Genomic DNA, 25051 nt, shown 5'->3' with positions numbered 1-25051 from the left:
AACTCTCTTTAGTAAGTGGTTTTAAACAATTATCACTGTGAATTTATTTATGCCCAGTCTAAAATGGGCACAAATGTCTGAATAGTAGCAGTGAGTTTTGGAGAGCAGCACTGTTACCCTGGTTCCTGCTGGAAATCAATGCTGGGAATTTCAGCTCTCCATTTGCTCCCTGATGGTGATCACAGGTTATGGCATCAACATTTCTCAGGTGTTTCCTTGATTTGGGTGCAGATTTACAGGAGCTTAGATGAACCCCTATGGCAGAGGAGTTGGAACTAGATGGTCTTTAAAGTCCATTCCAGCCCAACCCATTCTATGACTTTATGATGGCTGATATATTTAAAGTAAAACTCAGCTCTAAATCACAACAGCAGAAAGTCTTGGGAATTCTTTTATGTCCAGTTCCAAACGGATAACCCTGGTAAAAAAATGACATCTTATCCTCATGTTGCAATAAGCATATCCATGGAGGGTTGGTCTTTCTCATTTTGGCCAGAAGCAAAGGAGCAGCTGATCCATGATTTATTCTATGGTGACAGTCACTCACGTCTTACTCAAGTGACTCCTCAAAAGGATTTGGTGCCTGTTCTGGCATCAGTACCAGGCACAGTTCAGACTCCCTCTGTCAGTGGGCTCATACACCATCAACAGAGAGAAGCAGGTGCAGAATTTGGGATATCTCACACGGGTGGATGATTATTGCAGACAGGTTTTATGCCCCCAAGCCTATAAAGCTTTTCATCTTTCCTTTTTGCTTTTCTTCAGCTGAAAGTACTTAGTCTCAGTGGAAGAGTTAAATTCTGGCTGCAAGATTGGTATTTCTAACCTACATGTCTGCTGTTCTGACCCACAGTTCTGGTTTGGCAATGTGCCCACACAGAAGAAATGGCTTTAATTTAACTATTCAGAAGTAATTCTGAATGTTTACTGTTACTTAGATGTATTTAGTTTGCACAGTTTGAGCTGAATTGCCTATAGTCACTAAACATTACAGTAAACGGTAGAAATTTCTCGATCTTGAAGTTATTTTGCAGTCTAGATAGAGAGAAAAAAGCTGTGGTTTCTATAGCAATACTTCACTTGATAACCTGGAAGAGCATGCTAATTCTATAGATAACTGTTTCTCCTTATATAATCCCCATAATGTGCTGAGCAAATGGTAACTGATGCTGTACAGTGTTGTGATTACACATTTAATTTCCTCCAATTATTCCCCAAGAAAAATTAGTAAAGTAAGACACAGATATTGTCTCTGCCTGATTGTAGCTGAGCCCTGTTGGGTTTAGAAGCTCAGAATTCGGTGAAGCAGGCAGGGCTGGGATTCATTCTGATGCTGAGCAGATTGCTTTCTGGTTAGCAAGCCACTAGCATGTACATCCCCATTTCCCTGCCTATCTCCCTGCCTTGAAGCTTAAAGTTTACAGAATGCAGAGATGACTGAAATCTAAATTGTTGTTCTGGTTTCCTTCTGGAACTGCTTGTCACTTTCCTGTTATTTTTAATAATGTAATGATAAGATTTTTTGACACGTACTGTACATCTTTCCTTCAAGACAGCTGCAGCCTGCCTTGTGCAAACTGCCAGGCTGGCAGGAAGAAAGTGGCATGCAGAAAGCATTGCAGGGAAAAGGTTTCCTTTTTTTTTTTTTTTTTTTTTTTGGTCTCTGCTAGAATCTCAAAATTCCATGAAGATACGTGGACGTTATTTCCTTTCCCTGCCTCCTCCACACCTCAATAAATTTACTTTATTTTAATGACTTTCACTGGAATAAAAGAATATCTTTATTTCATGCTGTGGATTGCTTGCCATAAAGTTAATAAGTGTTTATCTCTTTGAGACTTTAAGTTATAAAGGTAAAACTAAGGAACTTAAAATAATAACAGATTATAGAAGTGACTTTAAAGGTTTTTCCAAATAATGAGCTGAAATCAAGCATTGGAATTTAATTACAAAATAAATACTGTCTGGAGCATCAAATCCAGGTATGGTTGGAGAAAAAATTGTTCTGCAACCTGAGCAGAAGTTGGGATAAGGAAAATGAGTTAAACAAAAAAGCCCCAAACAAATCAAAAGAACCTAACCAAAAAACCCCCTGGAATTCCTGTGAATTCTTTCAGTCTTGTAAATACCAGACCTCTTCTGTGTTAGACAGGTATGCTACATGTATTAGTGTTTTCATTTTGAGGGTCACTCATTCATTCTGTCATGGACTGATGCTTTCCCTGACCTGCATTTTCTTTTATTCCTCCTGAGGTACCACTTCAGTCTTTCTGAGTAAATTTTGTTTTCTGCATATTTCACCATTACATAGGTTCAGGGCCAAATGGGAAGTGGTTTGGGTTTAGTTCTTGCTCTTAGGCTTTTGTACAAATAAATGGTTACTTTGCATATTTGCTGTTTTCATTTATGACTGCATTTATTTTCACAGCCTGAGGAAGAGCTTGATCCTGAAGAGAGGGACAACTTCCTCCAACAGCTTTACAAGTTTATGGAAGACAGAGGTAAGGCTGAATTTTACTCCTTTTTTTTTTTTTTTTTAAATCTCCAGTCCACTTCTTTAATGGCACAGCACTCAAAGGGAACTCAAATCCTCCCTGAGGTGTTTTGGTTTTGTTTCTCTTTCACAAAGACGTTCTTAATGTTCACAGCCCGTTAAATAAGCCCTCAGTTGATTTCTGGATGTGACAGCCATGGCTGAGAGCTCTGCTGCTGCTAATCCCAGGCTGGAAGCTGTGGAGTCTGTTCATGGATGGTGAAGTCCAGCCAGCAGAGAAAGGAGATTTGCCATCCTCAAGTCTCTGTGCAGAACTGTTCTTACCATGCACAAATGGAGCAGTGATACCTGAAGAGACAACTTAAAAGATTCTATTTTATCCTGTAGCTAGAAAAATAAAATAGTGTATTTTAAACGTCTGTCTTTACAGAATTAAGTGAGGCTTCATAAATTAGAATAGTTGAAGTCTTGGCTTCAGACCTGTATCAGAAGTGCATGTGCTCTGCATAGGGAGCAGGATGTACCTGCTGCTTGGGAGAGCTGCTGTTGCATAAGGCATTTGCAGTTGTGATGAGACTGACACTAAAATGGAAGGTTTTATGCCTCTTTTAAAAAAATATATTCAAGCCTGCAGATAGTTTTGTCTTTTAGAGTATATTGGTTTTATTCATTTTACTCATGGAAGTCACCATTTCAATCCTGTATTTCAAATACTGTGTTCATCCTGCAGTAGCCTTGGTATGGAGGTAGATTGATTAGAGGTGCCCTTTTCCTTTTTTTTTAATCTTTCTTTTCTCTTGACAGCAGTTACATGAATGATATTTCCATAGCAGCATAGAGTACAGAAAATGTTGATGTGTTTGAATTTGAAGTAACCAGAGAGCTAAGGGTAAAACATGAAGTGCTTGTAGAGTCTGAATATTTCCCCCTTTCTTTTTTGACGGGGGGGGGGGGGGGGGGGTGTTAAAATTAATGGGGAAATCAAGCTGCCTTTGTAAAAGAGGGTCTGTATCCCTTCTAATGAGGTGTGTTCTAGACCACAGAATCACAAAAGAACAGTTCAAAAGCTGTTCAATATTACCAGTTCTTATCACAGGTTTAGAAATTGAGCATGTATTATAGCAAAGTGTTCTGGAGCTCATCCAACGTAATTTTGAGGCCTCCTGTGTATATAACCAGTGTTTCTGGAGAATAACCTGCCTTAGGGGAATAAAAGGCTAAGTTGGGGGGGGAAAGAAATCACTCTGCTGCTGGGCTCATCCACAATTTTCCTTGGACATAGCCTGATTCTTCCCTCTTTCCTGTTTTCCTACTTTCTCCTTCTCTTCCTTAAACACTCATAGACTACAGAACAAGTAGGGATATCAGGACCTTGTGAAGGCAAAAGAAGAAAGCATTTATGTGCTGAATTTGAAGACTCAGTCCATGAAATGTTCTTTAAGCCAGTATGAGGATTCAGCAATGTGCAGGACTTCTTCAGGACTGGGACTTTCCCCCTACCTGTTTGCTTTTTATTTTTCTTCTCTGTCCTTATATAAAGACTTCTCTTCCCACCAGATTAGTTCTACATTCTGTTCTCTCAGTATAAATGTTTTGATTCTTGGAATCATGACAGTATTCCCAAAGTCCTATAAAATTATTTTAATGACTCCAAATATAATTGCATGAAGATAAAGGAAGATAGGAAGCAGCAGGGAAGAGGTTTGATATTCTTCCTTGCTGGGAGGATTATTGTCTACATATGCAGCCACTTGCCCTAAGTCACTTTTGGTTTCTCCTTTTGCAAATAATTACTGTTTTTTATGTCACTGCCACTCAGCTGATTTGAGTTCTTTCTTTTCCCTGGAACTGTCGCAAATATTCGTGTCTGGTTAGGGTCTTGTGCTTTTCCACATTCTGACAATTTGCCTGAATTTCTCTTCCTAATCCAACATCTCTGCTTCTTCCTTGTTCCTTTCAGCCCATAATGTTTTGAGTTCATCTCTTCACACGTTGCTCTATTCCTGCATTCCTCAGGTGTTCTCTGGAGCTTCCTGCAGTTCTGGCTGTCCTCCCTGCTCAGGAGAGGAGCAGTGGGTGGATGCAGCCAGTGGATGGGGGTTGTTAATAAACCTGGGTGGCTGATAAACACCCAGAGATAATGGTGCATTCAAAAGAGGGTGATGCCTTAACTGGTGATTGGAAACTACTGACTTGGGACATACTTTAAGCTAATTCAGTTTTTAAAATGCAGAAAGATGCTTGTAATCAAATGTGTGCTAAAGGAATGGAAGAGGCAACTTGCTGTTCTTTGGGATAACTTGTTTCTGTTTTGTTTTATTCAGGTACTCCTATCAATAAACCACCAGTTCTGGGCTACAAGGACCTTAATCTCTTCAAACTTTTTAGACTGGTTTATCAGCAGGGTGGGTGTGACAATGTAAGTGTTAGATGTTCCCTGAACTAAATATGTCTATTCACTCATATCTATAAATGGTTGTCCAGGGAAGCTGTGGCTGCCCCATCCCTGGAAGTGTTCCAGGCCAGGCTGGACGGAGCTTGGAGCAACCTGGGCTAGTGGAAGGTGTCCCTGCCCTTGGCAGGGGGTGGCACTGGATGAGCTTTAAGTTCCCTTCCAACCCAGACTGTTCAATGGTTATAAAAGCCTTTTGCTTGTGGGTCTGTTAGATATTATTCTTTAATGTTCTTGCTAAACAAAACCTGTAAATTTCCTTTTTTCTTTTTTTTTTTCCCCCCCGAAGATTGAGAGTGGTGCTGTATGGAAGCAAATTTATATGGACCTTGGCATTCCTATTTTGAACTCAGCTGCTTCCTACAATGTAAAAACTGCTTATAGAAAGTAAGTCCTCATATTGGGTAATGGTGAAAACACTTTTCCTTTCTTTTTTCCTAACAGTACATTATTCAAGAGATTTTTGATAGTTTAGAGACAGCAGCCGATATCCTTCGGTTAATGAACAGTTCAGAGCATTTTCCAGTGCTGAGGATTGAAATGGTGGAGGAAAGGAGGGAGTATTCAGGGCTGTGCAAGTTCCTGTTGCTCCAAGACATGAGAATCCTGCTCATTTCCTTATCAAGAAACTTTCACTTTCCTCATGTGCTGATGCCATTTCAGAGGCCAACAGTGAAATTTAAAAATAAGCTTTGGCAGATTCAGTTTTGCAAGTTAAGGCAATTAACAGGAATGGACTGCTCAATCTCTAGATCTCGTATGCATTGAGGAGAATTTTATACCAGTTGCTTTAAGTTCATGAAAGGTGTTGACTGAAAAAAGACATGTTTCAGATTGTATATTTACATATAATCTCTGCAGAATTTGTAGAATAATGGCTTTAGGACTTAACTGTGTGCATTGCTATGGTGGATGTGACAGTGTTAAGTAGTAAAATCATGAATAAATGCATAAGTCTTTCTTCTGACCCTCGCTTTTCAGCTGTGTTGTAACTTTTGAATTGGAAACCTTTTAGCAATGACATTTTTCAAGCTAATTTTCTAAATAAAAATTATTATTTATCCTCCTGGAAGTTTGACACGAAACAATTGAGCTTTTTGAGTAAAAGGGAAGAATGAGGTTCTTTTGACACGAACCTAAGGAAATTTGGAAATAGGGATGACTAATGACTCAACTCATGTTAATTTGATGAAGATGACAATATTGAGACTATCTTCAGAGGGATTTGAACTGGGCACATGTTTAAGGTCTGTATTTTACAGAGAAGAGTGTTTATCCTAGAAGGAATAATTGGTAAGTGTGTACTAGGTTGCTGTTACAGTGGAAATAATAATGATGATGTTGCTTGGACACATGAAAATGTGTTGTGACAGTGATAGTGTGTTGTAACTTGCATATTAATTCTTTGAGGAAAAAGCTAATTCATACCTCTCTCACCTGTAACTGGGTTAGAGTGTGCACAGGAGTTACCAGAGTACAAGCTCATGCATGGCTTTACTGTCATGAATTCTTAACTGTCTGGGGATGAAGTTAAATATGTGGGAAGCACCTCTCTGTATTCTTTTTCACCATTTGACTTGTGTGCAGAATTGTTTCATTTCAAAATCTTCTCTAGCTTTTTTATTTTTGTTTATTTGGGTTTGTTTGGTTGTTGTTGTTTTAATTTTTTTTTTTTTATTTTCCTGAAGTTACTGAGCAGGAAAATAGGTTTTGTGCACTTTAATAAATAGAGAATGAACCATTAAATAAAAAGGGGACCTTACTTGTCTCTGTAGGTATCTTTATGGTTTCGAAGAGTACTGCCGTTCTGCAAACATTCAGTTTAGGACCATCCATCACAATGAACCAAAAGTGATAGAAGACACACAGAAACACGTGGAACCAATGGAGGAGAGTGTGAAAGAGGAACAAAAAATGCCCCCAACAGAAGTTAAAAAAGAAGCAGAAGAAAATTATTCCAGCAGTGAAAGTGAGAAAGAAGAAATTGAGCTAAGATCCCCAAGGGTGAGTGGTTTGAACTGATTTGTGTTTAGTCCTTAACAAAGCCCCTTTGTACAGTGAGCAGTTTCCATAATGAGTTTTCCCTGTGGAGCAATTGCATGTTGGAATTGGTGCACTTGTACAAGTGTGGAGTTCTGTGAGTGTTAACTGTTAATTATGTTCTACCCAGAAACAGAATCAGGTTTGATTATTCTTTCATATCCCACACGTGTGGGATTTGCTCAGGCTGTGTTGGATGTGCTGTGGTTCAGGGATGGCTTGGGAGCTGCTTTGAGCTGTGTATCATCAGAACAGTGAAACACAGCAGGACAGTCTTGGTTGTGGGTGAGGATTTCCACAGGCACAGGGAACCTGGAGCCTTCTGGCAAGAAACAGGAATGTCAAAAACCTGCTGTGGATCTAAGAATCAAAGGAAGACCCATTTCTCTGAGTTGGTTTTTATCACAGTCTCTTTTCTAATAAAAAAAAACCCACTCAAATATTACAGTATATAGACAAAAGTAGAGAGAGGAACAATTAAGTTTAGCCTTCATTTGTCTTTAAATGCTGTAGAGGTGAGGGTTGCATTAGTAGTTGTATAGATCAGACCAGTGACCCATCAGCTGGTGGATACTGAACACCACAGAGAATACAAACAGTACTTTGGAAGTATTGGAATATGACTGTAGCACTCAGTTAATTACGTTAAAAGAACATTTTGTGTTCCTTAATAGAGCATGACTACTGAAGGACAAGAATTGCTACTTTAAAATTGTTCAAATTCTAAGGATTCTGTTCCACTAAAATGTCATTCTGTTAAAGTACTTCTTGCAAAGCAGCTTTTCAAGCAAATATATGGCCTTATAAATCAATAGATGAAAGGACATGGTGTAAACAAGTTGAGACTTCTAGTATGTATTATATTTCTATCTAAATGGAAGTGGTTATTCCAAGCTGCATCAGCCTCAGAGAACTTCCTGCCATGACATTAGCTTTGTTCTTAGTTTGTTCATTTATTTTTGAGTTGGTTTTTCTTTTTGAGGACACTCAAAAAAAGGATAAAGAAATGTAAGAATTTTTGTCTTTTTAATAATTGGTTCCTTGTTCTGCCTAAAAACAATGATCCTATCAAGAGACTTTTAATAAATCAAATTATAATCCTGTGCTAGATCTCCAAGAATCACTTGCAGATAGCCCCAGGCAGCAACTGCCTGAGTACTCAAAGTGCCTTTTAAAAATGGGATACTTAGAGTTTTTTGAAAGCTGACAAATTTCTGACTATGATGTCCACAGGTGACTGTCAGGATTGAAGATGCTGAGGGGAAGATGTCTCCTCTCAGTACTCCTGTACAAGCACTTTAAATAATGTATTGCTGTAGGTGAACAAAGACATTTTGGCTCATTGTATCAAAGCAACAAACATCTGAACAAATGTCCTGAAATCCTCCAGCAGTTAATCAGAAACTCATCCTCTTTATTCCAGATGAACCAGATACAAAACCTTCAAGCTTTGATCTTAATATTTTAGAATATTTTGTTGTTTTTGTCACCTCCAGCCTTTCTTCTCAACAGGAGTTGCGTATCTCTTGTTTTTGCTGAGATTTGGAGAGGTTATGGAGAAAGCAGATGACAGGAGTCATTAAACTGATCTTATTTCTGTTCCAGGGACGAAGAAGACTTGCCCGAGATGCAACCCCTGCTAAAAAAGATGGTGAAGAGGATAAAACCCAAGAGAAATTAAAAGACAGTAACAAAGAAAACAAAGATGTAGAGGAAACACCTGAGAATGCAGAAAAGAAAGAAAATGAAACTCCACTAGGGAAGAAAAGTACACCAAAGCAAAAAGAGAAGAAAATTAAAAAACAGGAGGATTCTGATAAAGAATCAGATGAAGAGGAAGAGAGGCAGAGGGAGAGGTAAGCACTAACTTGTATCACCTTCCTTTGAGTTTCTCTGTGCCATAATTGAGCTGTTCTTCAGGCAGGAGAGCGCAGACTTGATCTTACTGAAGTGTGAAAATCAGAAAGCTAATTCACTCAGACAGGCAGGGAAGGGAACATTTTATTTCAAGCCCATAGAGCCTGCTGTACTTTATGGAAGCATCTTTTTGTGGTCGATGCCAGACAGTATTTTTCACTGTCATGTTACTTGCCAAGGCTGTGTTGGTTGGTGTTATATCACACCAATACCTCCAGACACCAAGCTGACCAGGCTGTAAGTCTGCCAGATGCTGTGAGGATGGGAACAGCTTGAAGACACTTCCCTGGGCAGTTGAAATAGAAATGGCAAATCCCTCTTCTCCTGTCCTTTTAAGTGTTTGCTGATGGCTGGTGAAGCTACAGGCTCTTTGTTTTTATTGTGTGTCACTTGATTAGGCATCAAAGAGTTTCCTTTAAGCATGTGGGTGTTGCTTGTCCTCTGAGTTGCTTGCTACAAGATAATTGATCTTCCACTGAATGCCAGCAAATATTTTTCATTAAAAGCAAGCCCATAGTTCTTCTCAGTATTCTCTTTCTTGCTGACATTTTTTGTAGTTTAACTTTCGAATTATGCTAAATTCTTCCTTAAATAGGGAGGTAATTATAGCTAAAAATGGGTTAGGTTGTAATTCTTGAACATATGTTTGAGTATAATATTTAAATAGTAGCTATAGGTGTAATAAGAGGTGGATGTATCTGATAAAGAGCTGTGCAGACACTCTTAAGCTTGGCTAAACACTCTTGTAAGTGTGGGTTTTTTCCAATGGAATGGTGTTTGTATCCATGAGAAGATCACTATGATGGCATTTCAAACTTAGGTGCAGTTCATAAACTGTAGCCTGTTAAGCAAATTGTAAAAGAACCTGTTTTTATAAATAATGTGTCAAAATCAAATCTTTCAAAAAGTGAAGTTAGTTCTTCCATCCTGTTCAGGAGACACACACTGAGTTAACTTTTATTCCTCTTGGTATAATCAAAATATTAATTTAAAAAATAAGCTTTGAGGTAGTTGCACACTTTATAAATTATGTTTAAATTTTAATATAATTTTCTGGATATTTTTGGCACTTAGCCTTATTCTCCCTAAGTCCTGTTCTTGATTTAAAAAAATCTGTTTCTGAGCGAGCTTCAGAGACAGGACAGGGTGCAGAAAATGAATTTATTTTTTTCTCGCAGCCTTTTTCTACCTTGACTACTCTCTTTAAATGTTAAAATATGATTGTTGCTAATTAGTGGGCATTTTACTGCAGGGAAGAAATTGAGAACAAAGGAGAATCAGAAGGTGAAGAGGATGAGGAGGACACAGAACCCTGCCTGACTGGAACCAAAGTGAAAGTAAAATATGGACGTGGGAAGACTCAAAAAATTTATGAAGCCAGTATTAAAAGCACAGAAATTGATGATGGAGAAGTTTTATATTTAGTTCATTACTACGGTTGGAATGTAAGGTGAGGATAACAAATTGCCTTTCATTTCTTTGTTCAAAGGCTTTTGCAAAAGAAATTTTTGTTTTTAAGGAAATAAAGTGGGAGCTGGTCAGTGGCGTGACTTCAAATTGAATTATCAACACAACAGGCTCTGACTCTTTCACACTCTTCAGTGTCAGTGATTTTGTTCATGGTGTTGCATTGAAACGTCAGAATATACTTGTATTTTTCCAAGTGTCCATCTGGCTTAGTAATCCTCACTCCTTCCAGGAGTATCCCTGATATTTATTGTGTCTGTCAGTGTTAGCACTAGCAGACTTTCTTTTAAAGGAGCCATTGATAATGGTGAAGATAATTACAATTAAGTGTATTAAGCACTGGAATTTTGGCAGCAAAATATGTTCTTGTATTGAATGTTAACTGTGATTGTAAAAATGCTTCTCCTGGTAGCCAATCTTTGTGCTACTTTATATACTTCTGGTGTATGACTCGTGGTATTCCAAATCCATAAGCAAATTTCTTTCTATGGCAACATGAAGTTTGAGTGTGGGACTATTCCCCAAATATTTACAGGTGTCCCTTTACCTTATTTGTACCTCAGGAGATTTTGAGGAGCATTAGTGTGTTTGTGCTTTTCAGAATCTCATCCAGTTTGTTGCCATAATTGAAAAACTTCACCTTTCAAAAAAAAGGTACATTTTCCTGCTGAGGCATGGTGTGGTGAAAACTGTCTTACGTGTATGATGTGGAATAACTGACACTTTAGAGCTGAGTCAGTCCCCTGAGTGTTCCAGTGCTTTGTGGTGAGAGACAAGGCAGTTTGTACCTTCATTCCCTCATCCCATAAGATTTTTTTTTGGACTAGACATGTCATTAATCTTTCTAAGGCCAGATGCTGCATGTGTTGTAAATACATGCTCTGCTGTCATGGAATGGTTTGGGTTGGAAGAGACCTTAAGGCCCATCTCATTCCACCCCCCTGCCACAGGCAGGGACACCTTCCACTAGACCAGGTTGCTCTGAGCCCTGTCCAGCCTGGTGTTGGCCTTTTCCTACCTAATAAATATTTTGTGTAATTCAACTCTTTTAATCCTCCTATTCAAACAACATTTTTATGTGCAGTGATAACAGCACGTTGTTATTCTCTTTCAGGTATGATGAATGGGTGAAAGCTGATCGGATTATCTGGCCTGTGGAAAAAGGAGGACCAAAGAGAAAGCAGAAGAAAAAAACAAAAGTAATGATTTCAATAAGTTTGTAGTGCTGTATTTAATGGCTAGCACTGTCCCTGTTTAAAAGGAAAAAAAGTTATTCCATCCACAGTGTAGTTTTTTAATGGAGCAAAAAGTTTGATAATCAGCAGTGAAACATTAATAAAAATCTGTTGTGTCCCCTGCAGAATAAAGAAGATGGTGAGAAGGATGAGAAGAAGGACGAGGAGAAACAAAAATCCAAGCGTGGGCGGCCCCCTCTGAAATCCACTCTTCCATCCAACACTTCCTGCAGCCTCCCCAAAACGCCCAACAGTGAAGGTAAATCCGGCTCCAGAGGTGCAGGGAGCAGCGTGTGCTCCCCACCATTCCCAGCTGGATCCCAGGGTCCCCGTGGTGCCCTGGTGGTGCCCTGGTGGAGTTGTGGCCTGGAGCTGCATGTGAGCTCTGAGGTCCCTCGGGCCCGGCGCTGCCACAGCACAAACGCTCGGCGCTCGTTCCGCTCGATGAACATTAATTCTTTCGATTTTAATTTTAGCAACACCTCGCAGGCAGACGAGACGTAGCTCAGGAATGTTTGATTCTGATAGAGGATCAAACGGTGAGTGATCTCAGCCCTGTGTATGTTATGGAGGTTTTTTCAGTACCTTTTTGAAAAGAGGTTTGGTTTTTTTGGTTTTTTTTTTAAACCTTCTTTTTTAGTTGGTGTTTTTTTTTTTTTCCTTTCTCCTTGTAAAATTTATTGAGGAAGTAGTTGAGCTGACACTGCTGAGGAGCACAGTTTGTGCACTGAGGAGCAGTGACTGTACAAGTGATTCCATGTTCTTCAGCCAGAGCCTTTCAGTCCTGAACAGACCAAATCCAGTGCTACAATGATAGTCTTAATTGTGCTAATTAAGTCTTCAACCTCAATACTACATCATCCAGCAGAGCAGTTAATTATACACAAATGGCAGCAACGTCTTTGGTATTTCTAAGCCTCTCTGAACAAGAGCTGAAATGAAATCACGGTCTCCTTTTAGTACAGATCCCTGAATAATCTGGTAATGTACTAAAGCCTGCTCTCTGCGTGGTGCATCATTTGTACAATATCTTAGCAATGAGTCCATATTGGGATGTAGAGGGGTTTTATTTTTGGGTTTGGGTTGGGTTTTTTCCTCTGCATGGAGGGGAGAAGTGTTGATTTTTGGTTTTGTACTGTCACATGGAGGAGGCAATATCCATGGGATCAGGAGAATGTGTAAAACTATTTTTGCTGCTATAAAATGTAATTCATTTGTATTGGATTATTTGGGAAATAGTAGTAGGACAATCGTAGACTTGAACTAAATCACCTGAGTTAAGAGCATCATCCAGATGCTCCCTCAACTCTGCAGTTTTGTAGAAATTTTAGGTAAAAATAGAACTGTAGCAAGTGTGTTGAATAATGCAGGATTTTTTAAGTTTAATGTTATTATTGTAAACTGATGTTGACACCGCAGATTACTGAAAATAGGGGCTTTTGTGAGGTTCAAATAAGAAGTCGTGTTGTAATTAATTATTTAGGGTGCTGTTTGCTTCTTTTAAAAATTTTTTTAGACTCTGGCACATCTGACAGTGAAGCAGATGAGTCATCTGAAAAGAATTTGAATGAAGAATTTTCTCCAGAAACTTCAGAACTGGAAAAAAGTGAAAAACTCCGTGATGAGAAGCTGGATGAGGAAAACCCAAAGATTTCTCATGTGTTGAAAGAAAACGACAGGACTCAAGTACAGCCACTAGAAACACTGAAACTGGAAGTTGAGGAAAGTGAACAAATTGTCCAAATTTTTGGAAATAAAACGGATCAAATGGAAGAAATCAAAAGAGAGGTTGAAAAATCACCTAAGGGAAAAGGGAGAAGGAGCAAGACAAAAGATCCGTCATTAGAGAATGCAAAGATTGCACCAGGAAGCCAGGAAGAGGTGGCAAATGAGTCTCTTACAGAACCTGAAAGATTAGATGTGTCTTCCTTGGACTGTAAAGACATTTCCAGCACTACTGAAAGTGAAACAGAACCTTCCACAAAAGATAAGAAGCTTTTGAAAAGGAAAACTTTGGAACAGGCATCACCTGAGAAGAGAAACCGACGAGAGAGTGAGATGGAAGTGCCAAATATTGTATCTGAAGAGAGGACCAATGAATGTACTGGAGCAGAGGAATGTAGAGGGCTGAATGCTGAGGAGTCCCTCAGAACTGAAAACGAGGAGATGCCATCCCTGGTGGCGGAATCGGTTCCACACGGCCCAGAGCTGAGGAACGACAGCTTCCAACGTCCGGCCGAAGCGAACGAGAGCCTTCCCTTAAAAGATGAAGATGACACAATGCCTCAGATTGGTCCTGAAACCTTGCTGTGCCATGAAGTAGACCTGGATGACTTGGATGAGAAGGAGAAGAGCAGCAGTGAAGACACAATAGCAGAAAAGCCAGACCCCAATGCTTCCAACTCTGCCCCCTCTGCCTTAGCCCCCACCGTCACCTCGAGCTTCCCGGTGGCCTCTCCCCTGGCCCTCAGCCAGGACGAGTCACGCAGCATCAAGAGTGAGAGTGACATGACCATTGAGGTGGACAGTGTGGCAGAAGAGTCTCAGGAAGGTCTCTGTGAGAGCGAGTCTGCCAATGGATTTGAAGCCAGTACCACGTCGAGCAATTGCAGCATCGCCGGGCAAGAGAGGGAGATGGGAGAGAAAGGTAAGCATTTCCTGGAGGAGTCATTCCCTGCTGGAATCATTGCTGAAGGTGTCTTGAGACTGGTGTCACTTGGCTAAAAATGGCTGGTTTGTTGTGTCTTCTGGTTATAGAATCATGGAATGGTTTGGGTTGGAAGGGACCTCAAAACCCATCTTGTTCCAGTCCCCTGCCATGAGCGTGGACACCTTCCACTATCCCAGGTTGCTCCAAGCCCCGTCCAGCCTGGCCTGGAACACTGCCAGGGATGGGCCAGCCACAGCTTCTCTGGGCAACCTGTCCCAAGTCCCCCTCCAGCTCTCTTGGAGCCCCTTTAGACCCTGGAAGGGGCTCTAAGGTCTCCCCAGAGCCTCCTCTTCTCCAGGCTGAACAGCCTCAACTCTCTCAGCTTGTCTGGTTTTAGACTTCTTTGTTGCTTATAAAAAGAGCTTTTTAGTAGTAGAAGTATTTGAGGTGTCTTATGTTTTATTTTTGATTTTTTTTTTTTCTTCTCTCATAGGTCAAAAAAGACCCAGTGACAGTAATAGTGGAACACTGGCAAAAAAGCAAAAGCGAACTCCAAAGCGAACCAGTGCTGCAGCCAAAAATGAAAAGAATGGAACAGGTATATTCCTGCAGGGGGAGGAGGGGGAAGGTTATCCTGTCCTGTAAACACGTGTAAGAGCCTACTGTTCTCACTGTTACAATTAATTTCCAGTGGATGGGGCTTCCCTCTCAAGGTTTCTAATTTTAATCATCTTGGTTATTGGTGATAAACTGGAGAGAAGTTCTGAGCTCTGCAGTAGCAATGTAACTGGGAAATCTCTTGGCTATTTTATATTACTTAGGAAAAACATCTAAATTATTATTTATATTAGCAGTTACTAAATATTTACCATTATGCTGATTTTTATGTATTGGATTGATTATGAATTTGGGAGAGGGCACATTTAAAGTCTTAAAATAGGTGTTTCTCATGGCAAAAAAATTGCCATTATGAAGTACGGAAAAATGTTTGCTAAAGAACAGCTTTTCATCCAAAGGAATCTTGTCCAGCTTTTCTTTCAAGCATTTGACTATTTCATAACTTGTTACAGAAATCTGGATTTTTGTGTTTCTGTAGCTCATTTTTCATAGAATCACAGAATGGTTTGGGTTGGAAAGGACCTTAAAAATTATCTTGTTCCAACCCCTTGCCATGGGCAGGGACACCTTCCACTATCCCAGGTTGCTCCAAGCCCCATCCAGCCTGGCCTGGAACACTGCCAGGGATGGGGCAGTCACTCTTCTGTGGGCAGCATGGACCAGGGCCTCAGCACCTTTATAATAAAGAATTTTTTTCTAATATCCCATCTATCCCTGCCCTCCTTCAGCTTAAGAACATTCCCTCCTGTCACAAAATTTTTGACAATCATTGCATGAATGAGTCAGTGGTTTTGGCCCTTGTGACAACACTGTTATATTTTTAAATATCAGACTAAAATAGTAATTATCTGACATACACTATTCAGATATATTTAACATGCCTGGGGAAAACTTGGCAGTTATGGTGGGAATCTAAAATATTTGAATAGATGAGCTAAAAATTTTCAGTTACGTGTTAAACTTCTGTTGTTTTAGTCATGTTTCAGAACTGTTCCTTTAGATATGTAAAGCAGTTTGATAACTAAATACAATCATGTGCTACCTACCAATAGTAGTACAGGCTTATAATCTTTCAGAAAAGGATTTTAGTGTCTGCTTTATATTAGAAAGCTAAAATAGGTGATGTAAGATAGTTTATCAGTGCTCTAATATTCTAATTTTGGTATGTTTATTTATTCTTTCTGTAAAGAAATTTGGCTATCACTTTTTAACTAGGTCTAGTCAGCCCTTGAATTCTCCTGCGTCAACCATGATTATTACACTTGAGAGTTCAGTGCATGTTGTGTCTGGTCAGGTTATTCATAGAATCTGAGGCCATTATTCCTTGGATGCATTCTGGGATCTTCTGAGCAAGAAGCATCCATTTTTTCTTAATCATTATTTTTTTATTATAACCACAATTGTAAATATGTCAAGGTGGAGGTTTTAAATCCAAATTAAATTCTTCTTCCTGCAGGACAAAGCAGTGACAGTGAAGACCTCCCTGTCCTGGACAGTTCCAGTAAATGTACTCCTGTCAAACACATCAATGCATCCAAACCACAGAAGATTGCCCGCTCCCCTGCCAGGGTGATTTCCCCTCACATCAAAGATGGAGAGAAGGACAAACACAGGGAGAAGCACCACCACCAGAATGCTTCACCCAGAGTGTACAAATGGAGCTTCCAGCTCAGTAAGGATTCTTGCAAAGACTTGATTACAGGGAATTTGTGAGAAAATTTGTTCTGAAAGAAAGACATGCAAATTTTAGCATTCTAAATTAGGTGTGGGCCTTTTCTGGCATAGTTATAGAAATGGGTTTTCTTCCATGCTGTGTCCTACATCCTCTTAAGAAATGCATTCATTTGTTTAAAATCACCTTGATGAAGTTATTTTTTCTCTTCTTTCCATTTACAGATGAACTGGACAATATGAGCAGCACTGAAAGGATCTCCTTCCTACAAGAAAAACTACAGGAGATACGAAAATACTACATGTCCTTGAAGTCAGAAGTAGCAACCATAGACAGGAGAAGGAAACGATTAAAAAAGAAAGACAGAGAAGGTAAGGCTGAGATTTGCTTTGTGTTTCCCATGAGGAGTTAATTTGTTTGGAAATGCATAACTCAAAGCAACTTGAGTTTAATTGATGATATTTTTGAAGAAAGGAAAGTGTTACCATCTGTTTGCATACATATTTAGAAAGAATTTTTGTGGCTTTTCAGAACTTGAACCTGACAGAAACGTTTGCTGCCTTTTATAACTGTGTATTAGAAACTTGGGCTTCCTAGTGCAAGTGTTTTCCATTAGTGCAATGACTCATCTGAGTTACCGTTTCAATAATTGGGTAAAGCTAATCCTGTGTCTGTGAATACAGCAGTGAAAGCAATTGGCAGAACCTCTGTATCAGTTTTTTTGTGCCTGTGCTGCTGCTTTGATGTTTTTTTAAACAACCTAATAACCAAGGAAGCCTTCCTTGTGAGCTGTACTTCGATAACCTGCTGCTGATCTGTTGTTCTCTATGTTCAGTGTCACATACAGGAGCATCCATGTCATCTGCTTCCTCAGACACTGGAATGAGCCCCTCGTCATCCTCTCCTCCCCAGAACGTGCTGGCTGTCGAATGCAGGTGATAAAACATTTTCTGCCTTGCCAGCAACTTGCTGCCATGGACATAAACCCTGAAATTCAGCCACAGAAAGCACTCAACTGGTTTGACATTGCCAAGTATATCCTGTACACACTTCCACTGCTGGACTGTACCTGTTCCCCCCTCCTACCCTCTTCTTTTGTTTAATTTACTGTTCAGAGAACTTAAGCTCATTGGTAACTGAAGGTTTGTAGGCACAATGTGACATCCTTGTCATTGTGTTTGTTTTTGTTTCTTGTTTGTTTCTTTTTGTTTTGTTTTGTTTTTCTTAACACAGAGAAAGGGCACTTATGAAATTTGAAAAGTTATGTCCAATGAAGCATTCAGGTGTTCTAGGGTGATCTTAAAAAAAAAAAAAAAAAAAAAAGCAAGTGCACCAAGCAGACATCAGAGTATTATCCAAAAGAACTGAGTAACTGCTGCACTTTCACCGAGCTGTGGGTAACTCTTGGTGAGTAGTTCCTCTTTGTGGAAGCACTTGCTATACAGAACTGCCAAAGTATGTGTTCAGCAATGTGCCCAGTTTTAAAGCTGTAAATGGGACAAAATAAATTGTGAAAGGAAGTGTAGTTGACTGAAAACTACAGTTGTAATAAGTCTTCCACTTTTTATAGGATTTTTGAGCACACAATTATGCAAATGTTTTAATGTTTATTAATGTTTACAGTGGAATTGTGAATAGGTTTTCAGTGGACTATCTTATCCCTTGACAAAAATATTTTGTCTTTTTTCTATGTAATTTCAGAGTTTTTATTTTGTTACAAAAAGACGAAAAATGAAATATATAACAACAATGAACTTATTTAACAAGATTTCTAAAGCTGAAATTTTTGTGTAAAATAAGGTATCTTGCGACTTGTTAAATATATTTATTCAGACATTGGATGTTGTATTTTTATGTATTTTTTAAAATATTAATAAAATTGGAAAAAAAAATTCTAGGTTAGTTCACTCTTTGGACAAAACATCCTTATCAGTTCTGGTTCTTCAGGAGGAGTTATCCAGTAGCCAAGCCTGTACTTCCAATGGGTCTGTCTACATATCCTCCACCACACAGATCTGCCAGCAGGCATCTGGGTTCAACTAAAACTTTATTTGGAAACTTTGGCAGTCCTAGTACTTAACCTTGTTTGGAGGAACAAAATTTATTGGGTTGCCCTTAAGATGCTTTGTCACAAGTTCTTGTGTTTGCTGTACTGCCGAATAAATTTATATCTCCCAAAGTTGAGATGCACCAATAAAGGAAAGCAACTGTGTGTGCTCTGCCTGTGGATTGTCCCACGGGCAGATGCAGGTTGTAAATAACTCTTCCAAACCCATGTATTTAAAGCAGTTTGCATATACATTATGTATAAAAAGTGATTTTTTAATCAATTTTTTTATTCATGTTTGTACATTGAAAGGGGGTCTGAACCCCTTTTTCTGTGTTTAATATGCTGTAGAGTAATAACATAGATGCTCTAGACTGTATATCGGGATATTCTGGTTCCACACGGCAGAAGGTCAGGAGGAAACACTAGTGATGGCGTAGCATTACTAAAATTGATGTTTCTTGAAATTTCATTTTACAACATTTGTCAACTTGTGATTCCAATTCCTTCCATTTTCGCAGAAAATTAAAGAAAAAGTACTCTTGTAAATGCACTTTTTCTGTCTTTTCTTCAGCAGAGCAGAACTATTTCAATGTAAGATAAATATGGAGCTCACTAGACAGTGCTAATAAAGGCCATGTTTTAAACATAGGCTTTATATTCTATTTTTATTTAAGTGATTGTTCTTGTAAATGTCTGGACTTTACCCTAAATAGGAAAGTTAATCTCCATAAATTACTGTAAAGACTTTTTTCAGAGCTAACTTTTACTTGTTAATCTTATAATAGCTACGAATAAAAAGCAATACTCATTTAAAAGGAAGTAGCATGGGTCACATGTTTAATATCTGCAGAAGCAAATTTAAAATCTGGGGAAGTAACAAGTTTAATTACATGTTGTGCAGATCTCTGGTATCTAACCTGTGTGCACACTGTGAGATCTGAAACAGGCACAGAGGCACTCCCAGCACAGAGGACGGAGGAGCTGCTGCCCGTCTGTGCCTCGCTCTGGATGTTCCCCACGTGTGTTCTCAGCTGACTGCTGCTCCTGTCTCTTAGGAATGTTTAAAACACTGCTTGGAAGGTTCCAGGTATGCTCCTGTGGAACATGGAAACCCATTCCAACCCACTGGCAGAGAGAACTTGCTCCTTTGCTTCCTGTTCCACCTGCTTCCCTTGCACTGCTCACCCCAAAAACAACTGGCATTATTCTGGCACAGCACTAAACCCGCAGGAAAAGGTGGACTTTCTGCTAAGCCACTGGCAAAGCCTCCAGCATGTCACTGATTTCTTGGTTTTATCTTTCTGGGAAGGAGCATATCAGTTAAATTATTAGTAGATGTTTGCAGTAGTTTCCTATGATGTTTAAAAGTATCGCAGAGAAAAGAAGATTTAACTGGTATCATTGGGCTATCGTGGGTTAAAGGTCAAATCAAGAAAAAACCCTAATAAAATCTATGATTTGTAACTCTACAATAATCCCCTTATTGAAACCTTGTTGATATAAATTCCAGAATGTCTTTGAATGAAAGTTTATGCTGTTGAAGACACAGTAATTATGATTATACAGAACTGGGATTTTTTTTAAATAAGAGATTAAATATTGTGTTTCTGAGACCAAGCAAAAAATAAAGCATCCTTGTGGCAGTCTTTGTGCTGTTCTCCTGCCTTCTGCTCTACAGGCTTTTCTCAAAATGTCATTTCAAACTTCCTTAGGAGATAAAAAAAAAAAAAATTAGATGTGGTATGCAACCCTCTTAAAAAGAAAAAGGTTGATGTGGTATGCAACACTCTTAAAAAGAACAAGGTTGTAAGAGAATCAGACTCTCCCTTCATTTCCTTCAGTTGATACAAAGAACTGTCACATTGCTGGCTGATACCTTATTTTGGTGTTAGCATAAATCTGAAAACTTGGAATGTTTCCATGCAAGGACATAAGGTAAGATTCATTTCCTTGTTTTAGTTTTCACTTTCTTTCCATCAAGTGTATCAGCTACATTTGTACTAATGAGTTTTTATTTTCTACTGTGAAAGTTTAGCAATACCCAGTTAAATCCCTGCTTGGTTTTGGCTCCTTTCTCAGGTTGCTGGTGGCTGAGAAAGTTTCTCTTGCTTAATCAGCCTGAACAGATCAGGAGATCAGGCAGGAGAAGCAGAGTTGTCAGAACAATAATAACAAGTCATTGTTTTGACAGAGGTTAAGCAGATTTGCAGTAGTAATTATCAGTGAATTAAAAGCATAACAAGGGCAAAGGAATGTGTGTCTTCATGAAGGATGATGTATCTGACCTTCACAGGGAGCAGCAGAAAAGGTGATTAAATCTGTGTTCGTGCTTTTGTGCATGCTTGAATCTAATTCTTTTTAAGGTGCAGCATTAGAATAGACAGAAATTTTTTAAATGGATGCATATTCTCTTTTTTGTAGGGGGAGCCTTGCAGTAATGGATACCAAAATTACTCAGGATGGCTTTGATGTGGAGCTGGGAAGAGAATCTGAATCTAAGGATTGTCAACTCCTGTGCCTCAGTCAGAATATCCACTGCTGAGAGAGCCTTTTCTCTCCAGACAGGTTTGTCAACCAGATGGAATGTCACATTAAAAACATTAATACTTAACATGTTCGTCTTTTCCCCATTAAAAATATTCTTGGATAGCTGAGGCAGCCAAATGGATTTTCTGGGCAGCATTTACTGGAATTCTTTTACAGCAGTAAGTCTAAGAAATGCTGTTGTCTTTAAGAAAAGAGGAGGTTTGGTTTGATGGCTTGAAAGAAATCTGACATGAGCCAGGAGCCAGATTTACCAGCTGAAATAAAAGATTAATGTGTTCACAAAAGTATGTTGAGCTGCTTACTTCACTGTGCCCCTGCCTTTGCAGAAATTATGCACTGAAATCTTGGTTATTTTTCGTTCTCTGGTCTTGGGATTTTATTATTTGCTATGGTGTGCAGGATAAAAGGTCTGGGGATGTGGGAAACATAAAACAGTGGAACCAAAGGGGATTTTGCCAGAGGCTGACTCACTGTAATTCCAGGGCTTAGGAAAATGACATTTTATAATTAGCTCACACTATTAAGCTATTGCTCTCAGATTTTGAGAAAATTCTCCCATATTACCTCACACCAAATAGATGGGATTTTAAGAGGTCTCAGAGCTTAAAATTATTCATCTTTATCAGTTACCACTGAGTAGCTGGGATTTATTTGGGGTCTTTTGTTTGCTCTGGAGATCTGCGAGTTCCCCAAATTCCAAAAGCATTTATTAGTCCCATCCACTGCTTTGGAGGAATATATAAATTCAGTTTTGTGTTCCAGTGTTTCTGGTCTGAATTTGTGCTTGTTTTAATGCCACGTTGAATGGTGGATTTTATGATTAGCCACAGCCCAATGACAAATACTCACCGTGCTGTCATTTAAAGAAAACGGGAAGGATAAAACAGTGTTAATTGTGAAAGCAGATTTTCTAAGAATAGGACTTGTCTGGTGTCTTTGTTTTGAATTATCTTTGCTATTTATGTTGTTCTTCCTGCTCCTTACATTGCAGAGGAACCCTGAATTCTGTCTCAGAGCAGGTTGGTTCTGCTTCAGCTCTGCAGCTCTTTACATTGGTTAACACCCTTATGCTGTTGCATATCCCACACCAGGAGTTTTCAAACATGAAGAAGTCTCTTTGTTTGATGGCATTTGGCCTTATTGCAGCAGCACAGCTCACTCACTGCAGTAACCACGGAAGCTTTGCTTCACTTTCCCTCTTTGAGTGTTTGCCAGCAAAGAAAAGCTGCCCTGGAGCTCTGCTACCGCTGTGACAACCTGCAGGGGGTTCTCACTCGCGTGTTTAACCCTCCCCCTGAGCCTGGTGGTGAGGGACACACTGCTCTGGGTTGGTTGCTGTGGGTTTGGTGATGTCTCTCTCTTTTCCTGCTGTTGAGAGTAACCCAGCGTTTCCATTCCAGCGCTGTCGGTGTCTTCAGCTATTCCTAAACTCCTCCTCTAATCCCTCATCTGGGTACAGTTTGACCTAATTTACCATGTTCCTGCCAGCTATGCCAGTTTCATAAGGAGGGGTAAGATGTGGAGTTTGTATGAAATACTTTGTTACATTGCACAAGAGTGTTTTTTCTTTCTGTTTTAACAAGGCACTTGTTCATGTGGATGTGTAGCTTAAAACCATCTCTATTGATGTTCCTTTATTTCCCTTATGAATAAATAAAGCTATTTTAAAAAGAAAAAAAAAAGAAAACCCCCAACCTTTGATTCCTTCTGTACGTGCTGTGTTTCCCACCCTGCAGGTGACCCCTGTGTGCCATCCCAGTGGCATGGATGGAGGGGCAGGAGCTCGGGGGCAGTGGCTGCCCTGAGGTGGGCAGGACAATCCCCTTCTGATAAGGAAAAATGGATTTGGCAGGGGAACCAGTGAGAAGTAAAATTTTATGTTGGTCTGTGCAGGTATTTGAATGTGTTTAATTCAGAATGTGAGAGCAGCCCCACTTAATCCTGTGGGAATAATTATGGAATAATGTTATCCACAGGCAGTGCAGGAGGGAGCTGGTTTTTGTGGCTGTGGTTTGGCTGCTGCTGCTGCAGTTCTTGTTTCCTGCTTTTCCTTTGGAGAACCCTGAACAATTGATGAGAATGTGATTCCTCTTTGGCTCAGAGGCACCTTGCAGCATCCCTGTACAGGGTAACATCATTTTTAAAACCCTCTAATATTAAGCAGAATTGTAAATTTTTGAGTTCCTTTAATGCTGTCCTCTGGAAATTCAGGGTGCAGCCATAATGCAGGTTAAGTGTCACAAGCTCTTAATTGCTTTTACAGCTCTTAGAGTTTGGGCCAGACTCATTCAAGCATTTTCAGAGCTGAACTTAATGGACTTTCTAAGATTTGAACTGGATTCTCTAAATGCCATATGCCGACTTCCCAGCTAGCTAAGAGAAAATGCTGAAACAAGAGCTGTTGCTAAGCTCCAGTTCCCAGAGCGGGGAATGTCAGAGCATGGAGGATTTGCCTCCTTGCTCTCAAGCCACAGCCACACTCGGTGTTTCATCCACACTCCCTGACACAGCACTGCAGTCACTCCTTTTCTTGCCTTCCAACAGAGCTCAGCAGTTGAAGCTCTCAGCAGGGGATTACATAAATTGGGGCTTTGCTTTTATCCTGGAGAGAATTCAAGGAGCCTCTATTATAATCTTCCAGCTGATTGATCTGATGCCTCTGCCAGCACTGCTGCTGTCCAGGGCACTCTGGAGCAAGGCTCTCATTTGACCCTTCCTGCTGCAATGGTTCTGGTTTCTGTGGGCTGATAAGTAATTGTGTGTGTTTCCAGCAGGAAGGATCTGTGTTCCTGTCGCTGCTGCAGTGAGCGAGCATCTCCTCCAAATGAGTGTCTGTTTACCAGCTCGGTTTCATTGAGCTGGTTTTTGGCAGGCTGCCCTCCTGCTCCCTCCCCTCCCACCTCCACTTTGGCTCACTTTTTCCACAGCTTTCTCAGTACTCCCTTCTCAGCAACATCCTGTTTTTCACCCTTTGCTCCTTCATCCATCAGTGCTGGATCCATTCCTGCACCTAATGTGCCTCAGCAAGGTGAGTCACCTCCTCTTGACACCCCTTAACAGCATTTAAGAAAATGCTGTTGTCTTTCTGTTATATCCCAGAGTAAAACCATAATCCCATTTTATGATTTATTTTTATCACCTGGATGCTTTAGTTAACATGGATGCACTTTATTTTCAAGCTAAAATATATTAGTGTTATCTGTATGCAACCAGTCACCTGCATTTGAAAGATCACAACTTTTTTTGAGTGAAATAGAGCTTGGACAAAACCAGATATCCAAAACTGAAAGTGAGTAATTTATTAACTTACTCCATCTAAAACTTGCTTTACCTTTTGTTCAGGAAATCTGTCCTAATTATTAAATTACATATATTCCTACCTCCAAATGCTGAAATGAGAGAAAACCTTTTTTTTTTTTTTTTTTTATAACCCAGTCACTTTAGCCCCGAGGTGATTTGCTCAGAAGACATGAAAATCCTCCACTTCCATTAGTTAAACTCTTCAGGGACTTTTCTGAGCAGCTCCTTGCACATGAAGACCCACTGGAAAATCTCAACCATGGATTACTTTCAAATGTTTAACAAAAAGAGAGCTGCTTCAAGGAAAGCCTTCAGTCTTGACTATGCATGTATTGATTCTAATTGGCTGCAACATTTGTGGCCTGATTGTAGCAAACCATCTGGACAGTTTTAGCCTGATACTTCCTTGAAAAAACAGGACATTGGAGACTTTTGCTGCCTTATTTGGGCTGGTTTTTAGCCTTCACTCTTTCAGAGTGAGCTCTCTTACGCATCTCCAAGGTAACAAGGCACAGGCAAAGGAGGAAGCTGTGATACAGTGAGTACAAAACACAAGGACGTGAGACTGGAGGATCACACTGGTTCCTGCCACCTTTGCAAGCACAGGAA

The 25051-nt window shown here is 39.7% G+C and overlaps 1 protein-coding gene across 5 annotated transcripts in view; it reads left to right on the top strand.

Annotated features, from left to right (window-relative positions):
• ARID4A (AT-rich interaction domain 4A) overlaps window positions 1-22156 on the top strand; it is a 49502-nt gene extending 27346 nt beyond the window's left edge. For 2 of the 5 annotated variants that reach the window (XR_014226509.1, XR_014226510.1), the window contains 17 exons: window positions 2429-2501; window positions 4819-4913; window positions 5236-5333; window positions 6722-6950; window positions 8592-8842; window positions 10156-10353; window positions 11485-11569; window positions 11732-11864; window positions 12082-12144; window positions 13122-14252; window positions 14749-14853; window positions 16330-16545; window positions 16770-16916; window positions 17381-17480; window positions 19497-19682; window positions 21017-21160; window positions 22134-22156. Coding sequence is in view for 2 of the 5 variants with exons in the window: in XM_082283733.1 (XP_082139859.1) it covers window positions 2429-2501; window positions 4819-4913; window positions 5236-5333; window positions 6722-6950; window positions 8592-8842; window positions 10156-10353; window positions 11485-11569; window positions 11732-11864; window positions 12082-12144; window positions 13122-14252; window positions 14749-14853; window positions 16330-16545; window positions 16770-16916; window positions 17381-17480; window positions 19497-19536 (2964 nt within the window). In the remaining 3 variants the exon portion in view is untranslated. The other 3 variants (XR_014226508.1, XM_082283733.1, XM_082283734.1) reach the window with 3 other exon arrangements.
• Window positions 22157-25051: the final 2895 nt, after the last annotated feature.

The sequence above is a fragment of the Coloeus monedula genome (assembly GCF_965178545.1).
Source record: "Coloeus monedula genome assembly, chromosome: 6".
NCBI classification, from domain to species: Eukaryota; Metazoa; Chordata; class Aves; order Passeriformes; family Corvidae; genus Coloeus; species Coloeus monedula.
Note: the sequence above shows the minus strand (reverse complement) of the source record. Positions and strands in the feature narration are given on the sequence as shown.